Source organism: Chiloscyllium plagiosum, unplaced genomic scaffold (genome assembly GCF_037043375.1).
Source record: "Chiloscyllium plagiosum isolate Xiang-an unplaced genomic scaffold, Cpla_swu_hap1 HiC_scaffold_19, whole genome shotgun sequence".
In the NCBI taxonomy this organism is placed as follows: domain Eukaryota; kingdom Metazoa; phylum Chordata; class Chondrichthyes; order Orectolobiformes; family Hemiscylliidae; genus Chiloscyllium; species Chiloscyllium plagiosum.
In genome coordinates this window covers 5087188-5111411 of record NW_028270157.1, presented here as the reverse complement: position 1 = coordinate 5111411, position 24224 = coordinate 5087188, and the positions used below count along the sequence as shown (strand labels likewise).

The following is a 24224-nucleotide window of genomic DNA, read 5'->3' as shown; positions in this document are numbered from 1 at the left end:
CATCCGAGGACAGGCAAAATCGACGTTTTGGGCAAAAGCCCTTCATCAGGAAGGGCTTTTGCCCGAAACGTCGATTTTGCCTGTCCTCGGATGCTGCCTGAATTGCTGTGCTCTTCCAGCACCACTGATCTATAACCTCTCATCCTAGAATGCCCCACAAGAGAAAGCATCTGCTCCACGTCTATTTTATTCACACCTTTTATCATCTTGAATACCTCATTTTGATCTTCCTCATTCTTCAAACTTCCAGAGAGTATAGACCCAAACTGTTCAATCTTTCTTCGTATGACAAACCCCTCATCTCTGGGACAGAGAGAGGTCATTCAGCCCCATGTGTTCATGCTGACTCTCCAGAGGATCGATATACCTCATGCTGTTCACTCACCTCCTTCCTGTAATGCTGGGCCTTATTGTTTTTCAAACAACAACCAAAACAAAACTCTAATGAACTTACTATTAGCACATTCCCAGGCAGCAAATTGCAAACTAATCATTTACTGCAGGAAACCGTTCTCTCTTTTATTTTGTTCATTTGTGGGGTGTTGGTGTCAGAGGGCAATTAAATGTCAATCACATTGTCTAAAGGGCATTAGTGAACCAGATGGTCATCATTAGACTCTTAATTCTGGATTGTTATTGAACCACTCGCCATGTTGGGATTTGAACCCAAACCCCTAGAACATTAGTTTTGCCTCTGGCTTAATAGTCCAATGATGATACCACTCAGCCATCCCTTCCCTTCTCCTCATGCTTCCATTGCCTTCTTTTCTGCCAGTTAACTTAAATCTGCCTCCACCCCCACCCCATTCACAATCCTTCCTCTATTCCAAACATATTCTCCCTGTCCAGATCCCTCCTGGTCATTCACACCTTGTTCAAATCTCCTCTCCACCTTCTCTTCCCCAAGTTCCAATTTCTCCAATCTCCATAAGTGAAGTTACTTATTCAGGTGAGTCTTTTCTGGAGCCTCTCTATTGGTTCTTACAGCGTAAGTGAATGCAATCAGGAGCTCTGAAGAGTGGCTACATTAGGGTCTGAAGGGGATCCGCTGTCCAGGGCCAGCCGCCTAGACATGCATGGGGAGCAGCACTGAGGCCTATGATGAGGCCTATGATCCTTGTCTTTGATGAGGCCTGTGATGAGGCCTTTGATCCCTGTCTCTGGCCCTAGAGGCAAGACTGTGGTCTTCTTGTAACTTGATCCACCGTAATCATACCCGATTTTATTCAAATTTCTCCTCACTAAAACCGAGAGGACAATTTTAATCAAGTCTTTGTTAATGTTTCACTCTTACTGTTTTCTTTTCGATTGTTCACAAAAGCTTTTGCAAAGATTCTGGAGCCTGGTTACCAAGTCGAGAAAGGTGACAAGATCAGATTTGTCGTGGATTTGGCAGATCCTACCGTTGACCTGAAATGGTATCGCAACGGTCAAGAAATCCGACCTGGTCCGAAGTAAGTTTAAATTGTTTTTATCCTCTAGGTCTCCCATTCCTGCTATCACACTTTACATTACAGTCTAAAGACTGAGTTTCACCTGAGTTGCTGCAGAATTTAGCCCAATTGGAGGATCTCCCAAATTGTTCTTGCAGTTGCAAACTTGTGCACAGCAAGATCCCACAGGTAGCAAGGAAGTCATTGGTTCGTAAGCAGATCACAGCTTGTCTGCTGTGTTTTTGTGATGTTGATTTGAAGTTTAAATATTTTCAGGACAGCAGAGAGCCCTCCCCTGCTCACCTGTGAAATTGTGGTGTGGGATCAGTAATAGCGCAGGAAACCCGACTGGAACGAAGCATTATTTTTTGTTGGACAGCACATAGAGCGACAACTCATGGTGTACATAGACTGGTCCCAGTCCAGGACAGACAGTTCTGGAGACCCGCCCTTGGGTTTGCTTTATCTTTTCTTTTGATATCGCGAGTGTTAACACTCACAACTGAATGGGACTTTTTCCCATCTCCAAATTGTTGGAACATGTTTGAATAATTTGAGACGTAAGGAGAGTGGGAGGGGCTAAATCAAATGAATTTGGAGAGGGAGATAACGGACTCCACCCCCAGACAGTGTCCACCTCTCTAAAGGCACTGAGAGTGTTGATGGACACCTTGTGCTCCCTCTCCAAGGGCACCTGGGCACAAATGTAACCTCAGGAGAGGGGAGCCAGTTAGCAGAGATGACCCTCTCCATGACCTGCTGCCTGGACCTGGTCATTGCCAGCCTGGCCAGGCTCAGGAGCAGACCCATGAGGCAATCCTCCAATCTGCCTGCTCCTGGGACTGAAGTGCAACCAGAAATGCAACAGAAAGTTTCTCAAAAACTACAAAGGGAGTGCACATGCTCATACCCAATATTTAATGTATTCATAGACAACACAGCACCTGACGGTAAACAGTAGGGCTGGGAGCCTGTGAACCACTGCAATCTGCAACTAGAGACTAGATTCCCGATAGTGTGGAAACAGGCCCTTTGGCCCAACCAGTTCACACCGACCCTCCGAAGAGTAACCCACCCAGACCCATTTCCCTCTGACTAATGCACCTAACGCTACGGGCAATAGAGGGATGCTAAGTGCAGCACCCTCCACCCCAATCCCTGAGGGAAAGAGGGAGAGCTCTCACATAGAGAGCCCTCCACTGGGGATCCCCATAGCCCCCAGTAAATCATCGGTGTAGCCAATTAGATATTTACAAGCAAAATTCACTGAAGGCAATGCAGACGATCAAAAGTGAATGGAGGGTGGGGGAGAGCAGGAACAGGCTAGAGGATCTGCTAGATGTTTTTGTTTTTTTTTAACCTATCGTCTAATCAATCTGTTCAGAGATGTTATTACCCCATTTTGAGCAGGTTGAACCTGGGCTTCCTTGCTTAGAGGTTTGGACACTACCACAGCACCACAAGACGACTGAGGGTCTATTTTATGTTTATTTATTTATTTATTTAACCTATGTTTCTGATCAGCCCTTTTCAGGGATGTGATTGCACACTATTCCTTCCTTCAGTGTCACTGGATCAAAATCCTCTCTCCCTAAGGACATTGCGGGTCTAACCTACAGCACACGGATGGCAGCTGTTCAGGAAGGCAGCTCAGCCCCACCTCCTGAGGTGTAACTAGGCAGGAGCAATAAATGCTGGCCCAGCCAGCGACTCCCATAGCCCATGAGTGATTTGAAATCAAGAGTATCAGTGGGCCAGGGGAACAACATCCGGCCCAGATTCCCATCCAAATTACACGCTATTCCACCTTAAACAACTATCCCCATTCTCCCTCCATCATTGGCGTAATTTGTGGGCATTCCCCTCCTAATATCATCACACCCAGATCCCATCCCCTGACAGAGTGCCCTCTACAGCATTCCATTTTGTCACGTTTCTATTGCCAGTGGTTCAAGAAAGCAAGGAGGAGAAAGTGAGGTCTGCAGATGTTGGAGATCAGAGCCAAGAGTGTGGTGCTGGGAAAACACAATAGGTCAGGCAGCATCCGAGGATCAGGAGGATTGACATTTCAGGCATAAGCCCCTCGTCAGCCCTTCAAGAAAGCAGCCCATTACTACCCCCTGGCTAGTGTGAACCACGTTCAGGAAAAGAGTAGTGAACAAGGCATCTCTGAGACCATGCTTTCAGTGATGATGGCAGAAGGTAACAGCAGTGGTGGGTCATGTTGTTGAGGGAGAAAGAAGGAAAATCTTATTGGTGGACAGGGCGAGCGCTTTCAAGGTTTGACAAAAGAGCTAAGGTCCTGTACTTTTCATAAAATGTTATTCATTTCTGAGATGTGGGCATTGCTCACTAGCCCAGCACTTATTGCCTTTTTCTGATTGCCCAGAGGGCAGTTAGGAGTCAATTACATTGGTGTACCTGGAGTCCAGACCAGGTAAGGATACCCAACATGAGATTCTTAATGACAGATTTTCTTTATTTTTTAAAAATTGAATTCCCATTCCATCATCTGTGGTGGTGGGATTTGAACCCAGGTCCCCTATTGGTCATCTGGTTAATAGTTAAATGGTAATACCACGAGACCACTGCCCCCCCCCCAAATTCTATGAGGTGGGGTAGATAAGGAGAGGGATGAAATTGAGAAATCAGATGGAAATTGTTGCAAATTAGCTTGACAGTTGAGCTTATATTCAGTGAAGTCTTTCTTTGCAATTTTGGACAGATATATCTTTGAACACAAAGGCACACTGCGAATGTTAACCATCAAAAACTGCACCATGGCAGATGATGCAGCGTACCAGGTAACAGCTGGGGATGAGAAATGTGCAACAGAATTGTTTGTCAAAGGTAAATAAATCTAAAAACCTCCTTTATTCTGCTGCTTAAAAACTGAAAAAACTGTGCATGCTAGAAACCTGAAACAAAACCAGAAATTGCTGGAAAATCTCAGCAGGAGAGAAATCAGAAACTCAGTTCTGAGGAAGGGTCACCGGACCTGAAACGTTAACTCTGATTTCTCTCCACAGATGCTGCCGGAGCTGCTGAGCTTTTCCAGCAATTTCTGTTTTTGTTTGTTTCTCGCCCGCTGTTTGATAATTGTTAGTTATTTTTTGCTGCTTTCTTAGAGTTTAGAATTACATTGAATTTATAGGATGAAAACAGGTCTTTCAATTTCTCTGGTCAGTCTACCTTGTGAATATATTCCATTTGAACTTTCCACCATTAGTGAATACCATCAACATATCCATTTCCCTCTTGAGTTTATCTAACCTCTTCTGTTCATTAATATTATTCCTTTCAACCACTCTCTGTTGTATTGAGCCTCAGTTTCTCCCCACTCCCTGAATGAAGATTTTTTTCCAAAATTTCTGATTGGATTATTGGTGACCCTCTTATATTGATGACGCTAAGTTTTGACTCCTCTCACAATTGGAAACATTTTCCATTTACAAATGCTTCAGCTTTATCTTTTACACGATTGTGCAGGCCTCCCCCATCATTGAGAATGGAGATAGTTGTGGAACCCCCATCTCTAGTGAATTGTTTAATTATCCAGCACCATTCACAACTGGATGTGACAGGATTGAGGAGCTTGGATCTGATCCATTGTTTGAGGGATTGCTTAGCTCTATCCATCACTTGCTGCTTATGCTGTTTGACACACAAGTCGTCGTGTTTGGTGGCTTCACCAGGTTGACATCTCATTTTTCTGTGTGCCTGGTGCTGCCCCTGGCATGCCCTCCTGCACTCTCCATTGAACCAGGATTGATCCCCTGGCTTGATGGTAATGGTTGAATGGGGGATGTGCCGGGCCATGAGGTTACAGATTGTGCTGGAGTACAGTTCTGCTGCTGTTGATGGCCCACAGTGCCTCATGGATGCCCAGCCTTGAGTTGCTAGATCTGTTTGAAGTCTGTGAGAAAGTGAGGACTGCAGATGCTGGAGATCAGAATCGAGAGTGTGGTGCTGGGTAAGCCCAGCAGGTCGGGCAGCATCTGAGGAGCAGGAGAATCGATGTTTCGAGCATAAACCCTTCCTATGCAGGACTTATGTCTGAAACATCAATTCACCTGCTCCTTGGATGCTGCCTGACCTGCTGTGCTTTTCCAGCACCACACTCTGTTTGCAGTCTGTCCATTTGGCACAGTGATAGTGCCGCACATCACGATGGTGATTATTTTCAATGTGAAGGTGGGACTTTGCCTCCGCAAGGACAATGCAGTGGTCACTCTTACCGATACTGTCATGGACAGATGCAGCTGCAGCTGCCAGATTGGTAAGGATGGAGTTAGGTATGTTTTTCGCTTTTGTTGGTTCCCACACCACCTGCAGTGAACCTAGTCTAGCAGCTCTGTCCTTTAGGACCCATTGTCTCCGCCTGCTCCTGCCCCACCGAACTCATCTCCGCATACCTTGACACCGTCCTGTCCCCCTTAGTCCAAGAACTCCCAACCTACGTTCGGGACACCACCCATGCCCTCCATCTGCTCCATGATTTTCGCTTCCCCGGTCCCCAACGCCTTATTTTCACCATGGACATCCAGTCCCTGTACACCTCCATCCCCCATCACGAAGGACTCAAAGCCCTCCGCTTCTTCCTTTCCCGCCGTACCGACCAGTACCCTTCCACTGACACCCTCCTTCGACTGACTGAACTGGTCCTCACCCTGAACAACTTCTCTTTCCAATCCTCCCACTTCCTCCAAACGAAAGGAGTAGCCATGGGCACCCGCATGGGCCCCAGCTATGCCTGCCTCTTCGTAGGATATGTGGAACAGTCCATCTTCCGCAACTACACTGGCCCAACCCCCCACCTTTTCCTCCACTACATCGATGACTGTATCGGCGCCGCCTCGTGCTCCCACGAGGAAGTTGAACAGTTCATCCACTTCACCAACACCTTCCACCCCGACCTCAAATTCACCTGGACAGTCTCAGATTCCTCCCTCCCCTTCCTCGACCTTTCTATTTCTATCTCAGACGACCGAATCAACACGGACATCTACTACAAACCGACCGACTCCCACAGCTACCTGGACTACACCTCCTCCCATCCTGCCCCCTGTAAAAACGCCATCCGATTCTGTGTGCCTGGTGCTGCCCCTGGCACGCCCTCCTGCACTCTCCATTGAACCTTCGACTCCGCCGCATCTGCTCCCAGGAGGACCAGTTCCAAAAACGCACAACCCAGATGGCCTCCTTCTTCAAGGACCGCAATTTCCCCCCCAATGTGGTCGACGATGCCCTCCACCGCATCTCTTCCACTTCCCGCTCCTCCGCCCTTGAGCCCTGCCCCTCCAACCGCCACCAGGACAGAACCCCACTGGTCCTCACCTACCACCCCACCAATCTCCATGTACAGCGTATCATCCGCCGTCATTTCCGCCACCTCCAAACGGACCCCACCACCAAGGATATATTTCCCTCCCCTCCCCTATCAGCATTCCGTAAAGACCACTCCCTCCGTGACTCCCTCGTCAGATCCACACTCCCCACCAACCCAACCTCCACTCCCGGCACCTTCACCTGCAACCGCAGGAGGTGCAAGACTTGCACCCACACCTCCCCGCTCACCTCCCTCCAAGGCCCCAAAGGAAACTTCCATATCCGCCACAGATTCACCTGCACCTCCACACACATTATCTATTGCATCCTCTGCACCCGATGTGGCCTCCTCTATATTGGGGAGACAGGCCGGCTACTTGCGGAGCGTTTCAGAGAACACCTCTGGGACACCCGGACCAACCAACCCAACCACCCTGTGGCTCAACATTTCAACTCCCCCTCCCACTCTACCAAGGATATGCAGGTCCTTGGACTCCTCCATCGCCAGACCACAACAAAACGACGGTTGGAGGAAGAGCGCCTCATCTTCCGCCTAGGAACCCTCCAACCACAAGGGATGAACTCGGATTTCACCAGTTTCCTCATTTCTCCTCCCCCCACCTTGTCTCAGTCAAATCCATCGAATTCAGCACCACCTTCCTAACCTGCAATCTTCTTCCTGACCTCTCCGCCCCCACCCCAGTCTGATCTATCACCCTCACCTTGACCTCTTTCCACCTATCACATTTCCGACACCCCTCCCCCAAGTCCCTCCTCCCTATCTTTTATCTTAGCCTGCTGGACAAACTTTCCTCATTCCTGAAGAAGGGCTTATGCCCGAAACATCGATTCTCCTGTTCCCTGGATGCTGCCTGACCTGCTGCGCTTTTCCAGCAACACATTTTCAGCTCTGATCTCCAGCATCTGCAGTCCTCACTTTCTCCTTTAGGACCTGACCAGCTCAATCAGTCGCACTGCCACCAATCACTAATTCCCCCCACCAGAGTACATTCTGTGCACTTGCCACTCTTAGTGCTACCTCCAAACCTTGTTCAATATGGAGGAGTACCAATTCACCAGCCAAGGGAGGAAGGGACATGGTAATCAGCAGGAGGTCTCCTTACCCATGTTTAATCTGAAGCCATGAGACTTTGTATGGTCCTGAGTCAAAGCTGAGGAAACTCCCTCCTAACCCTACTTTCTCCAGAGCAGGATGATCACAGTTTAAGGATACGGGGTAGGCCATTTAGGACTGAGATGGGGAGAAACGTCTTCACCCAGAGGGTGGTGAGCCTGTGGAATTCTCTGTCACAGAAAGCAGCTAGGGCCAAAACATTGAGTGTTTTCAAGAAAGAGTTAGATACAGTTCTGAGGGCTAAAGGGATCACAGGATATGAGGAGAAAGCAGAAAAAGGGGACTGGACTGGTTGATCAGTCGTGATCATATTAATGGTGGAGCAGGCTTGAAGGGCAGAATGGCCTACTCCTGCTCCTATTTTCTATGTTTCTGTGACTGTATGACACAATGCCACCAGCTCTGCTGGGTGTGTGCTGTCAATGGGATAGGACATACCGAGGAATGGGTGATGGAAGCGTTTGGTAAGTGCCTATCCGGTATGCTACCATGAGGCTGACTATGTCTGGTCTAATCTGTTAGATACCTCTCCCTCCCAGCCTCCAGCATTGAAGTGAATTTACTTGTCCAAGTTTATTACACTCTATTTTGTTGCTGTCCCCTCCCTAATTGATGTCATCTGAAAATCATTTACGATTTCCAAGCTAAAAGTGGTGAACTACATGTGTCCCAGCATTGATTCCTGTGGAACCTGGCGTGGGAATGGAATTGTAAGTTCATCTCAAGGTCAAATCGTCACTTTCTCTCAGTCTGAGTAACTCAGCACCATCATTTCAACCACTCCCTTTATTAGCAGCTTGCTGTCCATTCTGTTATCTATATGATCTTAGTCATGAATCAAGTGATTTAAGTGATTCTTTCTGCTTAAGCAGGTGTAAGAGCTGGAATAAATCAATAAAATTAGGAACCATGTTGTGGAGCTCTTGGGCACTGAAACTGTTTTATATATTATTTTTTTCTTTTGTTTCCCCATATATATAAATCCCCACAGTACCATCAAACAGTGGTAGTGCTTATTTGAAACTGCTATATATTCAGATCTGCAGTCATCACTTTCTCCTGCTGTATACTCAGCCAAATGCATTTAGATTTAGACCAGCACAGGTTTTTAAACATAGTTTCTTTGTTGTCTCATCCTAATAGACTCCCTCTGCTGGTACATGTGTATATGGTAGCTTCAAGTTAACAATTTTCAATGCAAGCTTAGGCCACTGATGTTTATCTAAAGGCCGTGCTCTGAGGAGGATTTCAGGCTGACAGTGTAAAAAGCATGTCCCTGAAATGGCAGGGTTTAGAGGCAATATCGGAGTGGGTGATTGACTTTGATTCTCCTGCTTTGTGTTGCTCTCTTGCAGAGCCCCCTGTTTTAATCACTCGAGAGCTGGAGAATCGCGATGAGCTGGTTGGTGAGAGGGTGGAATTGGAATGTGAAGTGTCAGAAGAAAACGCGCAAGTGAAATGGTACGTACACTCTAGCCCTGAAGCTTTGTTAGCTCAGAAGGGAAAGGAGGACGGACAAATATTTGCAATAAGACTGCGTGAACGTGACTGTGAACATGCAAATGTTCAAATTGGGAGCTGAAATGGGCCATTTAGCCCATCAAGCCTGCTTCACAATTCAATCAGCTGACCTATCGCTTTAACTTCACATTACATCCCCCATCCCCATACAAGCCTTGGTTGTCAAGAATCTAGCCTTTAACAATTATCAGTCACCCTGCCTCCACCATTCTCTGAGCAAGAGCATTCCAAAGATTTATGATCCTCAGAGAGAAAAGAATTCTCCCCACCTCGGAGAGCCCTTCTTGGAAAAGCTGTGTCACCCTGTGCTGTCTCTCCCACAAGAGATAATGTCGCTTCAGCATCCACCCAGTCAAACCCCCACAGCATTTTCCATCTCAAGTCTTCCTGGAATCTCCGATGCGCGCAAGCCCAGATTCTCTCAATCCTCAGAAGGTAACCCTTACCCCCCACTACACTCACCTCAATCCCCTCCCCCCAGCTTCATCCATACCCACCCTGCAACAACCCGACACCCCCAACTGAAACTCACTCCAGTAACCAGTCAATCTTTGGAATAATTACTGGGAGTGAAATTGAAGGACTACGAGGAAAGAATGTGGGGATAGCTGATTAATTAGACAGCCCTTCCCGAGAACTAAGGAAAAAGCGAGGACTGCAGATGCTGGAGATCAGAGTCAAAATGTGTAGTGTTGGAAAAGCACAGCAGGTCAGGCAGCGTCCGAGGAGCAGGAGAGTTGATGTTTCGGGCACAAGCTGTTCATCAGGAATGAGTGATGAAGAGTTTATGCTCGAAATGTTGACTCTCCTGCTCCTCAGATGCTGCCTGACCGGCTGTGCTTTTCCTGCACCACACTTCCCAAGAGCTAACACAAACATGATGCACTGAATGGCCTCCTTTTGTACTGACAAAGAACAAGGAACAGTACAACACCAGAACAGGCCCTTTGGCCCACCAAGCCTGTCCCTTTTTAGACTAACATATCCTTACCTGTATGCAGTCTGTGTCCCTCTCTTCCCTGCCTATTCATGTATCTGTCAAGAGGCTTCTTAAACGTTGTTATTGTATCTGTTTCTACCACTTCCTCTGGCGGCACATTCCAGGCTCTTACCTCCCATTGTGTCAAAAACCTACCTCTCACATCGCCTTTAAACTTTCCTCCTTCTACCTTCAACCTATGTCCCCGTGTAATTGGCATTTTTACCCTGAGGAAAAGACTCCAACTAACCATTCTATCCATTCCTCCTAGAACTTTGTAAACTATTATCAGGTGGCCCCTCATCCTTCGACATACAAGTGAAAACAAACCAACTTTGTCCAATCTGTCCTCATAACTCGTCCCTCCAAACCAGGCAACATCTGGGAAAACCGTTTCGGTCCCTTGTCCAAAATTACACATCCTTCTGGTGGGACATCCTTTGTCCTTTTCCTTTGACCTGAGATTGAAGATTTGTACAGTGACTGGGATCTGGAATGTATTGTCTCAGAGTGTGATGGAGGCAGGTTCAATTAAAGCATTCCAAAAGGACAACTGAATCAATGTCTGAACAGAGAGGGTCACAGAGCCTCAGACAGATGCCATGGGAGTGGGACTAGGTGAGTTGCTCTTGCAGAGCACGAACACAGATGTGATGGGTCAAATGACCTCCTTCTGTGCTGTAACCATTCACTGATTTGGTTAGTTCTTGCACAGTCTGTATCCCAGCCATAATGCAGGACTGATCTCAATGATTCAACAAACATTATTCAGTCAAGTGATATGTTTTGGTTGGAAGAACATTGAAAGACAATGTAACTTCGAGGGTAAAATTCTAAAGGGAGTGCCGTTTGGGTGTTTATGTTGGGCACTCATCATTGAAGGTGGCAGGACAGGGGGAACAGAGCAGTTAAAAAAGCACACACTATCCCTGGCTTTGTTAATAGGGGCATAGAGTACAAGGGCAAGGAGGTGATGCAAGACACTGGTTAGACCTCAAATGGAGCATTGTGTACAGTTATGGGAGTCACATTATTGGAAGGATGTGAATTCATTGGAGAGAGTGAAGAAGCAATTGACAAAAATGGTTCCAGGAATGCGAAACGTCAGTTTTAGGGATAGATTGAAGAAGGTGGGAGTATTCTCCTTAGAGAGAAGGAGGCTGAGAGGGAGACCTGATCAAGGTTTTCAGAATCATGAGCGGGCTGAATAGAATAGATCGGGTGAAGGTGCTTTCACTCATAAAAGGAACAGGAATGAGAGGACATGGGTTTAAAGTGATGTGCAAATGAAGCAAGGGTGCAAGGACTCAAAAGACATAGGAACTGGAGTAGGTCGCTGGGTCCCTTGATCGTGGCTGATCCAAGGGCATTCCTCATGTCCACTTTCCTGCCCTTCCACTGTAACTTTTGATTCCTCGACTAATCAGGAATCTATCTATCTTAGCCTTGAATTTTGAGAAGATTTGTAGCTCAGGTTGAGGTTCTGGATGTAGGCTGACGAAGCCTTCGTCCGGAGGCTCACTGAAGATGTTATCTAGTATGGTGACAAAACGTCTGAAAACGAACCTTCCAGCTCAGTGAGCAAACCTACATTCAGCCTTGAATATACACAAGGACTCTGCCCCCACAGCTCTCTTTGGCAAGGAGTTCCAAAGACTCACAACCCTCTGAGAGAAGAAATTCCTCCCCATCTCAGTCTTAAATTGGTTCCCCTTTATTCTGAGATTGTGCCCTCTGGTGCTAGACTCCCTAATGGAGGGGAAACATCCTCTCAGCGTTGACCCTGTCAAACCCCTTAAGAATCCAATGTGTTTCACTGAGGTCACCTCTCACTCATTCCAGTGAGTAGAGTCTCAACTGTTTCACTTTTGTTCATAAGACAATTTCCCCCACACCAGGAATCATCCTAGTGATGTAAGCAAACGCTTTCTCACCCAGTGAATAGTGAGGGTTTAGAATGCACAGCCTGGAAATGTGATGGGGGCTGCTTCGATGGAGGCATTTAGGAGGAGCATTGCATGGTTATTTAGATAGAAATGGTGTGTGGGGAGATAAGGAAAAGGCAGGAAGTGATCGAACCAGTGCAGGCACAATGGGCCAAATGGCCTCCTTCTATGCCATAGTAATTCTGCAATTCTTCCAACTAAGTTTGTGGTGTGTTTGCAGTGTTAAAATAAAATGTCTGGTTTGCTTTGCTAATCAGAGATGCCCCCATCCTCTCCTCAGGTTTAAAAATGGGATTGAACTTGGGGCTTCACCCAAGCACCGCTTTCGGACTGAGGGAAAGAAACACTGGCTCATCATCCCAGAGGCTGCCAAAGCTGACTCTGGAACATATTCGGTGAAGACCACTGGAGGCCAGTCTACAGCTGAGCTGAAAGTTGATAGTACGTGTAACATTTTTTAATGCAGGGGTTTTCGAGTAGGGTAATTCTCATTGTTGGACTTTAAAATATTATGAGCTAATTAACCGAGTAAGAGTAATATTGCTCTCAAGGTGGCTGGTGTGGGTGGAAGTCCCTTAGAAGCATTAGTTAAAGACTTCACTAAACATGGCCATGAAGCTGTTGCATTATCATTAAAAACATGACATAGAACATAGCAGTAAGCCCACCACCACCTTCAACATCCACATCCCACATCCCACATCCCACAGTATCAAAATACAGAGGATCCTGGAAAGGCAATTACCAAAACATGTTAACGTTTTCACAATACATATTCACAGCAGCATAACCCACCTCAAATATCGCCATGACATTGTGGATGATGGGAATCTGGGTATATGTGGAGATTCTGCTACGTTCCCCAGTGACTTTTCACTGGCTCCTACCCATGGAGATTCCCAGCCTTGGGAAAAGTTAATTTCCCTCAGCAAAAGAAATCTGTCATTGTTCCCCAATCTGGGCTCACACATGACTCAAGACCCACACCAACATGATTGGTTCTTAAGCACAGATATTTAACAGGAGACTGCTGGGCTCATCGTCAATCCCAGGCAAGTTGGTCCCACTCAGCTGAACAGAATTGAATGTTTATCATAGAATCTCTACAATGCAGAAGCAGGCCATTCTGCCCATTGAGTCCACACCAACCCTCCGAAGAGCATCCCACCCAGACCCACCAAACCCCCACCCTATCACCCTGAGTTTCCCATGGCTAACTTACACATCTCTGGACACTATGGGTAATTTAGCATGGCCAGTCCACCTAACCTACATATCTTTGGACAGTGGGAGGAAGTCCACGCAGACATGGGGAGAATGTGCAAACTGCTGCCTCATAGCACCAGGGACCCAGGTTCATTTCTAGCCTCAGGCGAAAGTCTCTGTAGAGTTTGCACATTCTCCCCGTGTCTGCGTGGGTTTCCTCTGGGTGCTGCTGATTCCTCCCACAGTCCAAAGATGTGCAGGTCAGGTGAACTGGCCATGCTAAATTGCACAGTGTTCGGGAATGTGTAGGTTCGGTGCATTAGTCAGGAGTAAATGTAGAGTAATAGGGTAGGGGAAATGGATCTGGGTGGGTTGCTGTTCAGAGGGTCGATGTGGACTTGTTGTGCCGAATGGCCTGTTTCTGCACTATAGGGATTCCATGATACCACACAGACAGTCGCCCGAGGCTGGAATCGAACCTGGGTCCCTGGCACTGTGAGGTAGCAGTGCTAACCACTGAGCCACTGTGCCGCCCCTGGATTATGGATTTATAGATAATGCGGACTTGTAGCTGAGGAAGTAAGGAGTGTTTTTAGTTTGGTGGGGGTGGTGAGATGCACTGTTTCACACAAGTTGAGCTTCCCTGATGTTATCTCCTTGTTTCTCAGTGAAACCTCTGAAGATATTGCAGGATCTCACCGACCAAGTCGTCCGAGCTGGTCAGCAGGCAGTCCTTGAGTGTGAATTGTCGGAAGCGAACGTGGGTGGAAAGTGGTACAAAAACGGCCAACTGATCTATCCAAGTGAACACATAAAGATAACTCACCGCAAAAAGTGAGGGCTCACAGCCATATGTAACCAATGAATGAGCGTTTGTTTGTCCTCGGTTAAGAGAATCAGGCAGCACACAGTAAGCCATTCAGCCCATCATACTCAGGTTAACTCTCTGAAAGAAGGATCCAACAAGTCTGAAACTTCCCTGCTCTGTTCCCAATGGCCAGGAAATTTCTGTTCCTTTTCATGCACTTATTATATCCCATTTAGAAAGTTCCTTTTACCACCTCTCTTTGTACTATCGTGTCCCAGTTTAGCAGTTGGGTTAAATTCTTTTACTTGTCAGTTTAAGTGGTAAAGTGCCCATTGCTGAGTCAGCCATTTCAAGCAGGTGATGAGTTCAATCCCACTTCAGCCTTTCGGAATCAATTTGAACTATTTGGAAACTAAAAAAAAATGGGGTTGATAGGATAGACAGAGCCTCCAATCTGAGCTAGGCTCTCCTGTGTGATGTGGTGCTGGAAAAGCACAGCAGGTCAGGCAGCATCTGAGGAGCAGGAGAATCAATGTTTCAGCCCTTAATGAGGAATGAGGCTTGTGAGCCTTGGGGATGGAGAGATAAATGGGAGGGAGGGTGGGACTGGGGTGGAAGGTAGCAGAGGGTGCGATAGGTGGATTAAGGTGGGGGTATTGGTGATAGATTGGAGAGGAGGGTGGAGTGGTAGGTGGGAAGGAAGACAGATGGGACAGGTCAAGAGGGCAGTGCTGAGTTAAAAGATAAGGTGGGGGGAGGGGAAATGAGGAAACTAGTGAAGTCCACATTGATGGAATGGGGTTGGAGGGTCCTGAGGCGGAAGATGAGGTATTCTTCCTCCTGGTGTCAGTTGGTTAGGGTGTGGTGATGAAGGAGGCCCAGGACCTACATGTCCTTGGTGGAGTGGGAGGGGGAGTTGAAATGTTCAGCCATGGGGCAGTGGGGGTTTCCCGGAGATGTTCTATGAAGCACTCTGCGAGTAGTCGTCCAGTCTCCCCAACGTAGAGGAGACCACGTCGGGTGCAATGGATACAGTAAATGGCATGTGGAAGTGCAGGTAAAACTCTGATGGATTTGGATTTACTTGCAGTTCCACACATGTCATTGACTGTATCTGTAATCTGGCTTCACATTGGATTCACAACGAGGATGTTTCAGAAGCAGGAGACATGAGCTGAGCAGCTCCTTGCTTACAGTAAACATTCCCAACTGAAAATCTAACTTCTAACATAACTGCCATAAACACTAGTTATAAAAAATCAGTGATGTGAATGCAAGGAGCCAAGTCCAGGCAAGGAAGCAGGAGATTTCTAATACATGCCTTATTAAAAGATAAACTTCCATTATCCTTGCATTGACCTCTTTGAAAGAAAGACAGTCCAGGTAGACATAATGCTTTGTCCAATTGTCCAATGGAAGGAAACTTGCCATTTATATCTCCTTTGAGCCTGTTTTTAATGGTAGTTGTATCAGAGTGCTTTAGTTCAGAAAGGGGGACTGTCACTTTCTCAGGACATGTAGGGATGGGCAGTAAACTCTGACCTTGCCAATGACACCAACATTCAGAGGATGGAATTAAAAATCTACCCTGTAGTGAGCAGAGGAATTCTTTATTCAGCTGCATCTGCGTTTTATCAATCAATATTGAGGTTATACTTTGAAGGGCCTTTTATTGAGAAATCACATCACTGAAGATGGAATTAGATAGCAATTCAACCCAACTAGTCCATGCTGGGGTTTATGCACCACATGAATCTCCCCCCATCCCTCTTCATCTCATTGAATCTGTATCATGTCTTTATCTATATTCCCCTTAAATGTATCTTTGCTTTTCACCTCAACACTCCACCCTGTGCTAGTGAGCTCCACTTTGTAACTCTCAGAGTAAAGTAGTTTCCATCAAATGGATCTGTTATTCTCCATCTTGGGGGCTCCATAGTGAGAAATGGACAGGCTATTGTTCATTCAGAGTACCTTTAAACAGGAGAAAAAGTGTTGTTGAAGGTTTTCACCTTGTACTCGTCTGGCCAGACACAAGAATCTTCCCTCATGTTTTTGCATACTTTTTGATGATTGCAAGAGAAAAGCTGAAACTATGATAGAGTCATAGGGTCATAGAGATGTACAGCCCAGAAACAGACCCTTCGGTCCAACTCGTCCATGCTGACCAGATACCCTAACCTAATCTAGTCCCATTTGCCACCACTTGGCCCATATCCCTTCAAACCCTTCCTATTCATACACCCATCTAGATGCCTTTTAAATAATGCAATTGTACCAGCCTCCACCACTTCCTCTGGCAGCTCATTCCATACACGTGCCACCCTCTGCATGAAAAAGTTGCCCCTTATGTCCCTTTTATATCTTTCCCCTCTCACTTTAAACCTATGCCCTCTAGTTCTGGTCTCCCCCACCCCAAGGAAAAAACTTTGTCTATTTATCCTATCCATGCTTCTCATGATTTTATAAACCTCTATAAGGTCACCCCTCAGCCTCCGACGCTCCAGGGAAAACAGCCCCAGCCTGTTCAGCCTCTCCCTATAGCTCAAATCCTCCAACCCTGGCATCATCTTTGTAAATCATTTCTGAACCCTTTCAAGTTCCACAACATCCTTCTGATAGGAAGGAGACCAGAATTGCATGCAATATTCCAACAGTGGCCTAACCAAAGTCCTGTACAGCCGCAACATGACCTCCCAACTCCTGTACTCAATGCACTAACCAATAAAGGAAAGCATACCAAACACCTTCTTCACTATCCTATCTACCTACAATTCTACTTTCAAGGAGATATGAACATGCACTCCAAGGTCTCTTAGTTCAGCAACACTCCCTAGGACCTTACCATTAAGTGTATAAGTCCAGCTAAGATTTGCTTTCCCAAAACGTAGCATCTCGCATTACTCCAAATTAAACTCCATCTGCCACATCTCAGCCCTTCGGCCCATCTGATCAAGTTCCCATTTTCTCCGAGGTAACCTTCTTTGCTGTCCACTACACCTCCAATTTTGGTGTCATCTACAAATTTACTAACTGTACCTTCCTATATTCATATCCAAATCATTTATATAAATGACAAAAAGTAGTGGACCCAGCACCGATCCTTGTGGCACTCCACTGGTCACAAGCCTCCAGTCTAAAAACAACCCTCCACCACCACCCTCTGTCTCCTACTTCGAGTCAGTTCTACCATCAAATTCTCCATCAAATGCTCTTCCAAACCTGTTCCAACCTTTAAAGATCTTTATTCAACAACCCCTCAGCCTTCCAGAGAAAAGAACTCTAGCTCGTTCAGTCTTTTACAATTGTTATAACTTCTACAAGAATAGGCCAATACTACCTGGTGTATAAAAGAATGAGAGGAGATCTAATTGCATTATATACAATGCTAAAGCGATTGACAAGGTAGACAAGGAGGCTGGAAGAACACAGCAAACTAAACAACATCAAGAGCCGAAGCTGCAGTTTTGTTTTGACTCTAACGGGATTGACAGAGCAGATGTTGAGTGATGATTCCCCTTGTGAGGCAATCTAGAATGAGAGGTCATGTGGCTGATGGGTGGCAGATTTAAAACAGAGATGAGGAGGAATTACTTCCCTCAGAGGGTGATGAATCTGTGGTGTTCACTTTCCCAGAGCCTGGCGGTTTCCTTGAGTAAATTTAAAGAGGCTAGAGACAGATTTTTAATTAGGAACGGGTTAAAGGGTTATAAGGAGAGGGCAGGAAAGTGGAATTGAGGCTGAGATGAGATCAGCCATACCAGAGCAGGCTCGAGGGGCTGAATGGCCTCCCCCTGCCCCTAGTGGTTATGTGCTTATCCAGTAAATCCTTTTTATTTGCACCATCTGCACTGCCTCTTGGTCCTTTGAGTAACAGACCAGATTTATGTACAGAACACCAAATACGACTTAACCTCAGTTCTGCAGAAGTTTAACAGGAACGAACAATTGCTGCTGTGGTTACAAAGAACAACACAGAACAGGAACAGGCCCTTCCGCCCTTCAAGCCTGCACTGACACATTTTGCCCCTCCATGCTAAGCCTCTCTTCCCTTACAGGATCCATATCCCTCTATTCCCTTCCTATCCATGTATTTGTCCACGTGCTTGTTGAATGCTGTTGTTGGATCTGCTTCCACCACCTCCTCTGGCAGCGTGTTCCAGAGTGCTCCACCCTTTGTGTGAAACATTTGCCTTTCACATCTCTAATAAACTTCCCCCCTTCCCGCACTTGAACCTGTGTCCCCTAGTAATTAGCCCCTTCACCCTGGGAAAAAGCCTCATATTTTTGACTCTATCCAAGCCATTCACAATCTTATAAACTTCCATATATTCTCGTGAACTTCTGTTGTTTATTAATTAATTAATTTGTGCATGAATTTGGCAGAAGCCTCATGTGTTGTGTTTTGTGATTGAAGAGTACACAAGCTGGTGGTGGAAAAGATGGCTTTGGACGATGATGGTGACTACACTTTCATCCCAGATGGTTACTCAATTCAGCTGGGAGCTAAGCTTCGTATGATTGGTGAGTGAGAGCAGGCAGGGTGCACAGACCCACTGAATGATGGAAGTTGATGATGAGGATGCGAGAAACTGTTAGGAACTCATTGGGCTGTTTCCCCAAGCCCCATGGGGGTGCAGTTGGAGCCCAGGGGTTTGGGGGGGTTGGATGGGATATGGGGGAGGGCAGGGTGCATCAGGACCACTCCCTGACACAGTTCTGTCTCTGGCTGATCTGCCCAGAGGAGGCCAGAGGAGAAAGTCAATAATCCACTCAATGGAGGTGGGCAGTCAACTACTCAAAGGCCTCAACTACTCAAAGGGGCCATTTTTTAAGGGGTCAGGGTCTTATCAACTTTGGAAGTAACCCCACGGAAGTAACTCCACAAAGGTCAGTAACCAAGCACCAAGTCACCCTTTCGTTATACAAGCAGAATAGATTACACTGATCCAGCGAGCACAGAGGCTCCTAGGGTGAGCAGAATCCCTGACACTCCAGTTTAAATTGGACCAATCAGGGAACTCATATTCTATTAGATTCACCTGGCTGACCTCGTTACAATCACTACATCGACTCCCCACGAGTGTTTACACAACCCACCAGCCTTTTCCAGGCAGACCCCTGAGCAGGAGGTCAGGAGACCACCAACACACCTTTAAATGATCCATCCTCCTCGTTCCTGGCCTGGTATTTATGGCCTTACTATCAACAGTGTTCAGAAGGGGCTTCCATTTGGAGGACATGGCCTCCCACCTACATTCTGGATTAGTGGGGCTGGAAGAGCACAGCAGTTCAGGCAGCATCCGAGGAGCAGGAAAATCGACGTTTCGGGCAAAAGCCCTTCATCAGGATTCCTGTATTCCTGATGAAGGGCTTTTGCCCGAAACGTCGATTTTACTGCTCCTTGGATGCTGCCTGAACTACTGTGCTCTTCCAGCATCACTAATTCAGAATCTGGTTTCCAGCATCTGCAGTCATTTTTTTTCCTCCCACCTACATTGGCAGTACCTGCCTCAGCTGGGCACTGAGCCACAAATGCCCATTGGCTAAGGCTCTGAATGGAATCATGATTGGCATCTTCAGGAAATTCACGCACTTGGGCAGGGCACCATTGGGCATGGGGATCGAGTGATCACATTCTGTTCCCATTCGTAGAAGGGTGGAGAATGAGGGGCATGGATTCAAGACAGTTGGCCAATGGAGCAATGGTGACACGGGGAGAAATGTACTCATGAAACAAATGGTTAGGGTCTGAGAGTGCTGCGTTAGAAGGAGGGGCAGTGAGGACAGGTTCAATAAAGCTATCAATAGACAGATACTTCTAGAACATAGAACATAGAACAATACAGCACAGAACAGGCCCTTTGGCCCATGATGTTGTGCCGAACATTTGTCCTAGCTTAAGCACCTATCCATGTACCTATCCAATTGCCGCTTAAAGGTCGCCAATGATTCTGACTCTACCACTCCCACAGGCAGCGCATTCCATGCCCCCACCACTCTCTGGGTAAAGAAAGACCATGCAGGGATATATGGAAAAGGATGAGGAAACGGCGCTCAGTAAATTGGTCCCCCAGAGAGCTAGCATTGAGCAAATGCACTGAATGGCTTCCTTTTGCACTGGAAACTTTCTGTGATCATGTTCTTCCACTTAGCATTGATTCTTAGGCTTAGCCTAAGGTGTAATTAGATCAACCCAGACAGGGACAGTGGAATGCATTGGTATCCACGGTCAACTCGATCTATTGGAAAATAAGTCTCAAGTGGACATTTACTATCTTGATCCTCTTCCCTCTGCTCCACTGAACTCTGCTGTCCCTTCACAACTTTCCCATTTACCCCAGTGACAGCACATAAGAGAGCACAACCTCCTCAGCGTGCACAGTGAGACTCTAACCCTAACCCTAACCCTAACTCTAACCCTAACCCTAACCCTAACCCTAACTCTAACTCTAACCCTAACCCTAACCCTAACTCTAACCCTAACCCTAACTCTAAACCTAACCCTAACCCCAGCTTCATCCTGTTGGTCATCACAGGCCAATGCAGTGAGGGATGAACAACCCAGAGGTATTTTAAACATCTTGTCCATTGGGCATTAAAATATTGAAGTTAGGCAAAATAAATTGATTGACAGCATAGAATCATCCAATCGGATAACCAAGAATCTTTTCCTTTTGCAATCAGATTTTTTGTTCACCCATGGGCCATGGGCATCGCTGGCTGGCCCAGTGTTTATTACCTGTCCCTAGTTATCCTGGAGATCGGGAGCTGCTTTTGTGAAGCAATGTAGTCCATGTGCTGTCGGTAGAAAGGGGAAACAAACTGGTGGACGTATGATTGGTCATCTTCAGGAAATTCGCTCATGTGGGCAGGACACCATTGGGCAAGGGATCAACTGATTACAGTCTCAATCAGTCTGTTCCCATTGGCGGAAGGATCAAGAATGAGGGGGATATGGGTTCAAGATGGTTGGAAAATGAAACAATGAAATGCTGGAAAATGAGATTAGAATAGTTAGACGAGGTTGTTTGACCAGTGCAGACACAATGGACTGAAGGGTCTTTTTCTGCGTTGGAAATCTCTATGACTCTATGATGGCAATCAGGTTTGGTGAGCCTTAATGATGAAACATTGCAGGAGATGAAAAGGCAGGGTACAGATTATCCTAATCCACATTTGTATATCAGTATTTCCATGGGTAGTAGTTTTGGTGTCTAATTTTTGTCTTTTTAACGTTGACTCCATTAGATGCTCCCAAGCTCCACCTCGACCATCTCTCCAAGACGCCTGAGATTGTGGTGGTGGCTGGAAATAAACTTCGGTTGGATATCCCAGTCACAGGGGAACCAATACCACGGATTGTGTGGATGAAAGGTGAAAAGGTAAGTCACTTCCTTCACCTACACAGCCAATCCCCTTTGCAGCAACAGCAGGAGTGCTGACAGCGAGGACCAGGGGGCTGCTGGGAAGGTCAATTTCCTTCTTAAAGACTTAACTCGTGAATAGATGAAGCGAAGTCGCAACAGGAGTGGACACAGACATGGAGATTGCTGGGCAGGTCAACTGATATATTTGGGCAGGTGCTAAACGCTAGACAGTACACGTGTAGTGTCTCCCACCCGTCCTCCTCCTCAAACCAAAAAAACTCTGTGTAAGGTAAGGTAAGGTAAGGTTTTGTTTTGTTAGTTTTCTTTTATTCAATCTCTCCTGGTAATTTAGAGCAGAGGGGATGGAGGCTAGGGCAGTTGTATGCTCATCTTGCAGGATGTGGGAGGTTAAGGGTCACCCCGAGAGTGGTACGTGTATGGAATGAGCTGCCAGAGGAAGTGGTGGAGGCTGGTACAATTGCAACATTTAAGAGGCATCTGGATGGGTATATGAATAGGAAGGGTTTGGAGAGAAATGGGCCGGGTACTGGCAGGTGGGACTAGATTGGGTTGGGATATCTGGTCGGCATGGACGGGTTGGGCCGAAGGGTCTGTTTCCATGCTGTACATCTCTATGACTCTATGACTCGAAGTGCACCCAACTCCAGCTCCTCACAGACCATGTTAGGGAACTAGAGCTGGTGCTGGATGAACTTTGGATAATTCGGAAAGCTGAGGGGTGATAGAGCGGAGCTTTAGGGAGGTAGTCACATCTACATTAGAGGATGAAGGTAGTTGTTGAAACTTTATTGCTGGAACAGCACAGCAGGTCAGGCAGCATCCAGGGAACAGGAGATTCGACGTTTCGGGCACAGGCCCTTCTTCAGGAATGAGCAGAGAGTGTTCAGCAGGAGAAGATAAAAGGTAGGGAGGAGGGACTTGGAGGAGGGGAGTTGGAAATGTGATAGGTGGAAAGAGGTCAAGGTGAGGGTGATAGGTCGGAGTAGGGTGGAGGCGGAGAGGTCAAGAAGAAGACTGCAGGTCAGGAAGGCGGTGCCGGGCTGGAAGGATCCGGCTGAGACAAGGTGGGGGGAGGGGGGATGAAGAAACTGGTGAAGTCCAAGTTCATCCCCTGTGGTTGGAGGGTTCCCAGTCGGAAGATAAGACGCTCCTCCTCCGACCGTCGCGTTGTTGTGGTTTGGCGGTGGATGAGTCCAATGACCTGCATATCCTCGGTGGAGTGGGAGGGGGAGTTGAAATGCTGTGCCACAGGTTGGTTGGGTTGGTTCGTCCGGGTGGCCCAGAGGTGCTCCCTGAATCGCTCCGCAAGTAGGCGGCCTGTCTCCCCAATATAGAGGAGGCCACACCGGCTGCAGCGGATGCAGTAGATGATGTGGGTGGAGGTGCAGGTGAATCTGTGGCGGATATGGAAGTTTCCCCTGGGGCCTTGGAGAGAAGTGAGGGGGGAGGTGTGGGCGCAAGTGTTGCACCTCCTGCGGTTGCAAGGGAAGGTGCCGGGAGTGGTGGTTGGGTCGGTGGGGGGTGTGGATCTGACAAGGGAGTCGCGGAGGGAGTGGTCTCTACGGAAAGCTGATAGGGGAGGGGAGGGAAATATATCCTTGGTGCTGGGGTCTGTTTGGAGGTGGCGGAAGTGACGGCGGATGATGCGCTGTACATGGAGATTGGTGGGGTGGTAGGTGAGGACCAGTGGGGTTCTGTCCTGGTGGCGGTTGGAGGGGCGGGGCTCAAGGGCGGAGGAGCGGGAAGTGGAGGAGATGCGGTGGAGGGCACCGTCGACCACGTCGGGGGGGAAATTGCGGTCCTTGAAGAAGGAGGCCATCTGTGTTGTACGTATTTTGAACTGGTCCTCCTGGGAGCAGATGCGGCGGAGACGAAGGAATTGGGAGAATGGGATGGCGTTTTTACAGGGGGCAGGATGGGAGGAGGTGTAGTCCAGGTAGCTGTGGGAGTCGGTAGGTTTGTAGTAGATGTCCGTGTTGATTCGGTCGCCTGAGATAGAAACAGAAAGGTCTAGGAAGGGGAGGGAGGAGTCCGAGACTGTCCAGGTGAATTTGAGGTCGGGGTGGAAGGTGTTGGTGTAGTGGATGAACTGTTCAACCTCCTCGTGGGAGCACGAGGTAGCGCCGATACAGTCATCAATGTAGCGAAGAAAAAGATGGGGGGTGGGGCCAGTGTAGTTGCGGAAGATGGATTGTTCCACATACCCTACGAAGAGGCAGGCATAGCTGGGGCCCATGCGGGTGCCCATGGCTACTCCTTTTGTTTGGAGAAAGTGGGAGGATTGGAAAGAAAAGTTGTTCAGGGTGAGGACCAGTTCGGTCAGTCGAAGGAGGGTGTCGGTGGAAGGGTACTGGGTGGTACGGCGGGAAAGGAAGAAGCGGAGTGCTTTGAGAACGGCCCTATCTCAGGCGACCGAATCAACACGGACATCTACTACAAACCTACCGACTCCCACAGCTACCTGGACTACACCTCCT

At 47.4% G+C, this 24224-nt stretch overlaps 1 protein-coding gene across 13 annotated transcripts in view; it reads left to right on the top strand.

Moving 5' to 3' along the window:
* The window catches only part of mybpc1 (myosin binding protein C1), a 159772-nt gene that overhangs the window by 89894 nt on the left and 45654 nt on the right, over positions 1–24224 (top strand). For all 13 annotated transcript variants that reach the window (XM_043708742.2, XM_043708741.2, XM_043708740.2 and 10 more), the window contains 7 exons: positions 1322–1454; positions 4159–4283; positions 9252–9357; positions 12623–12783; positions 14217–14382; positions 18774–18880; positions 21608–21741. In XM_043708742.2, the coding sequence (XP_043564677.2) occupies positions 1322–1454; positions 4159–4283; positions 9252–9357; positions 12623–12783; positions 14217–14382; positions 18774–18880; positions 21608–21741 (932 nt within the window). The remainder of the gene's footprint in view (positions 1–1321; positions 1455–4158; positions 4284–9251; positions 9358–12622; positions 12784–14216; positions 14383–18773; positions 18881–21607; positions 21742–24224) is intronic.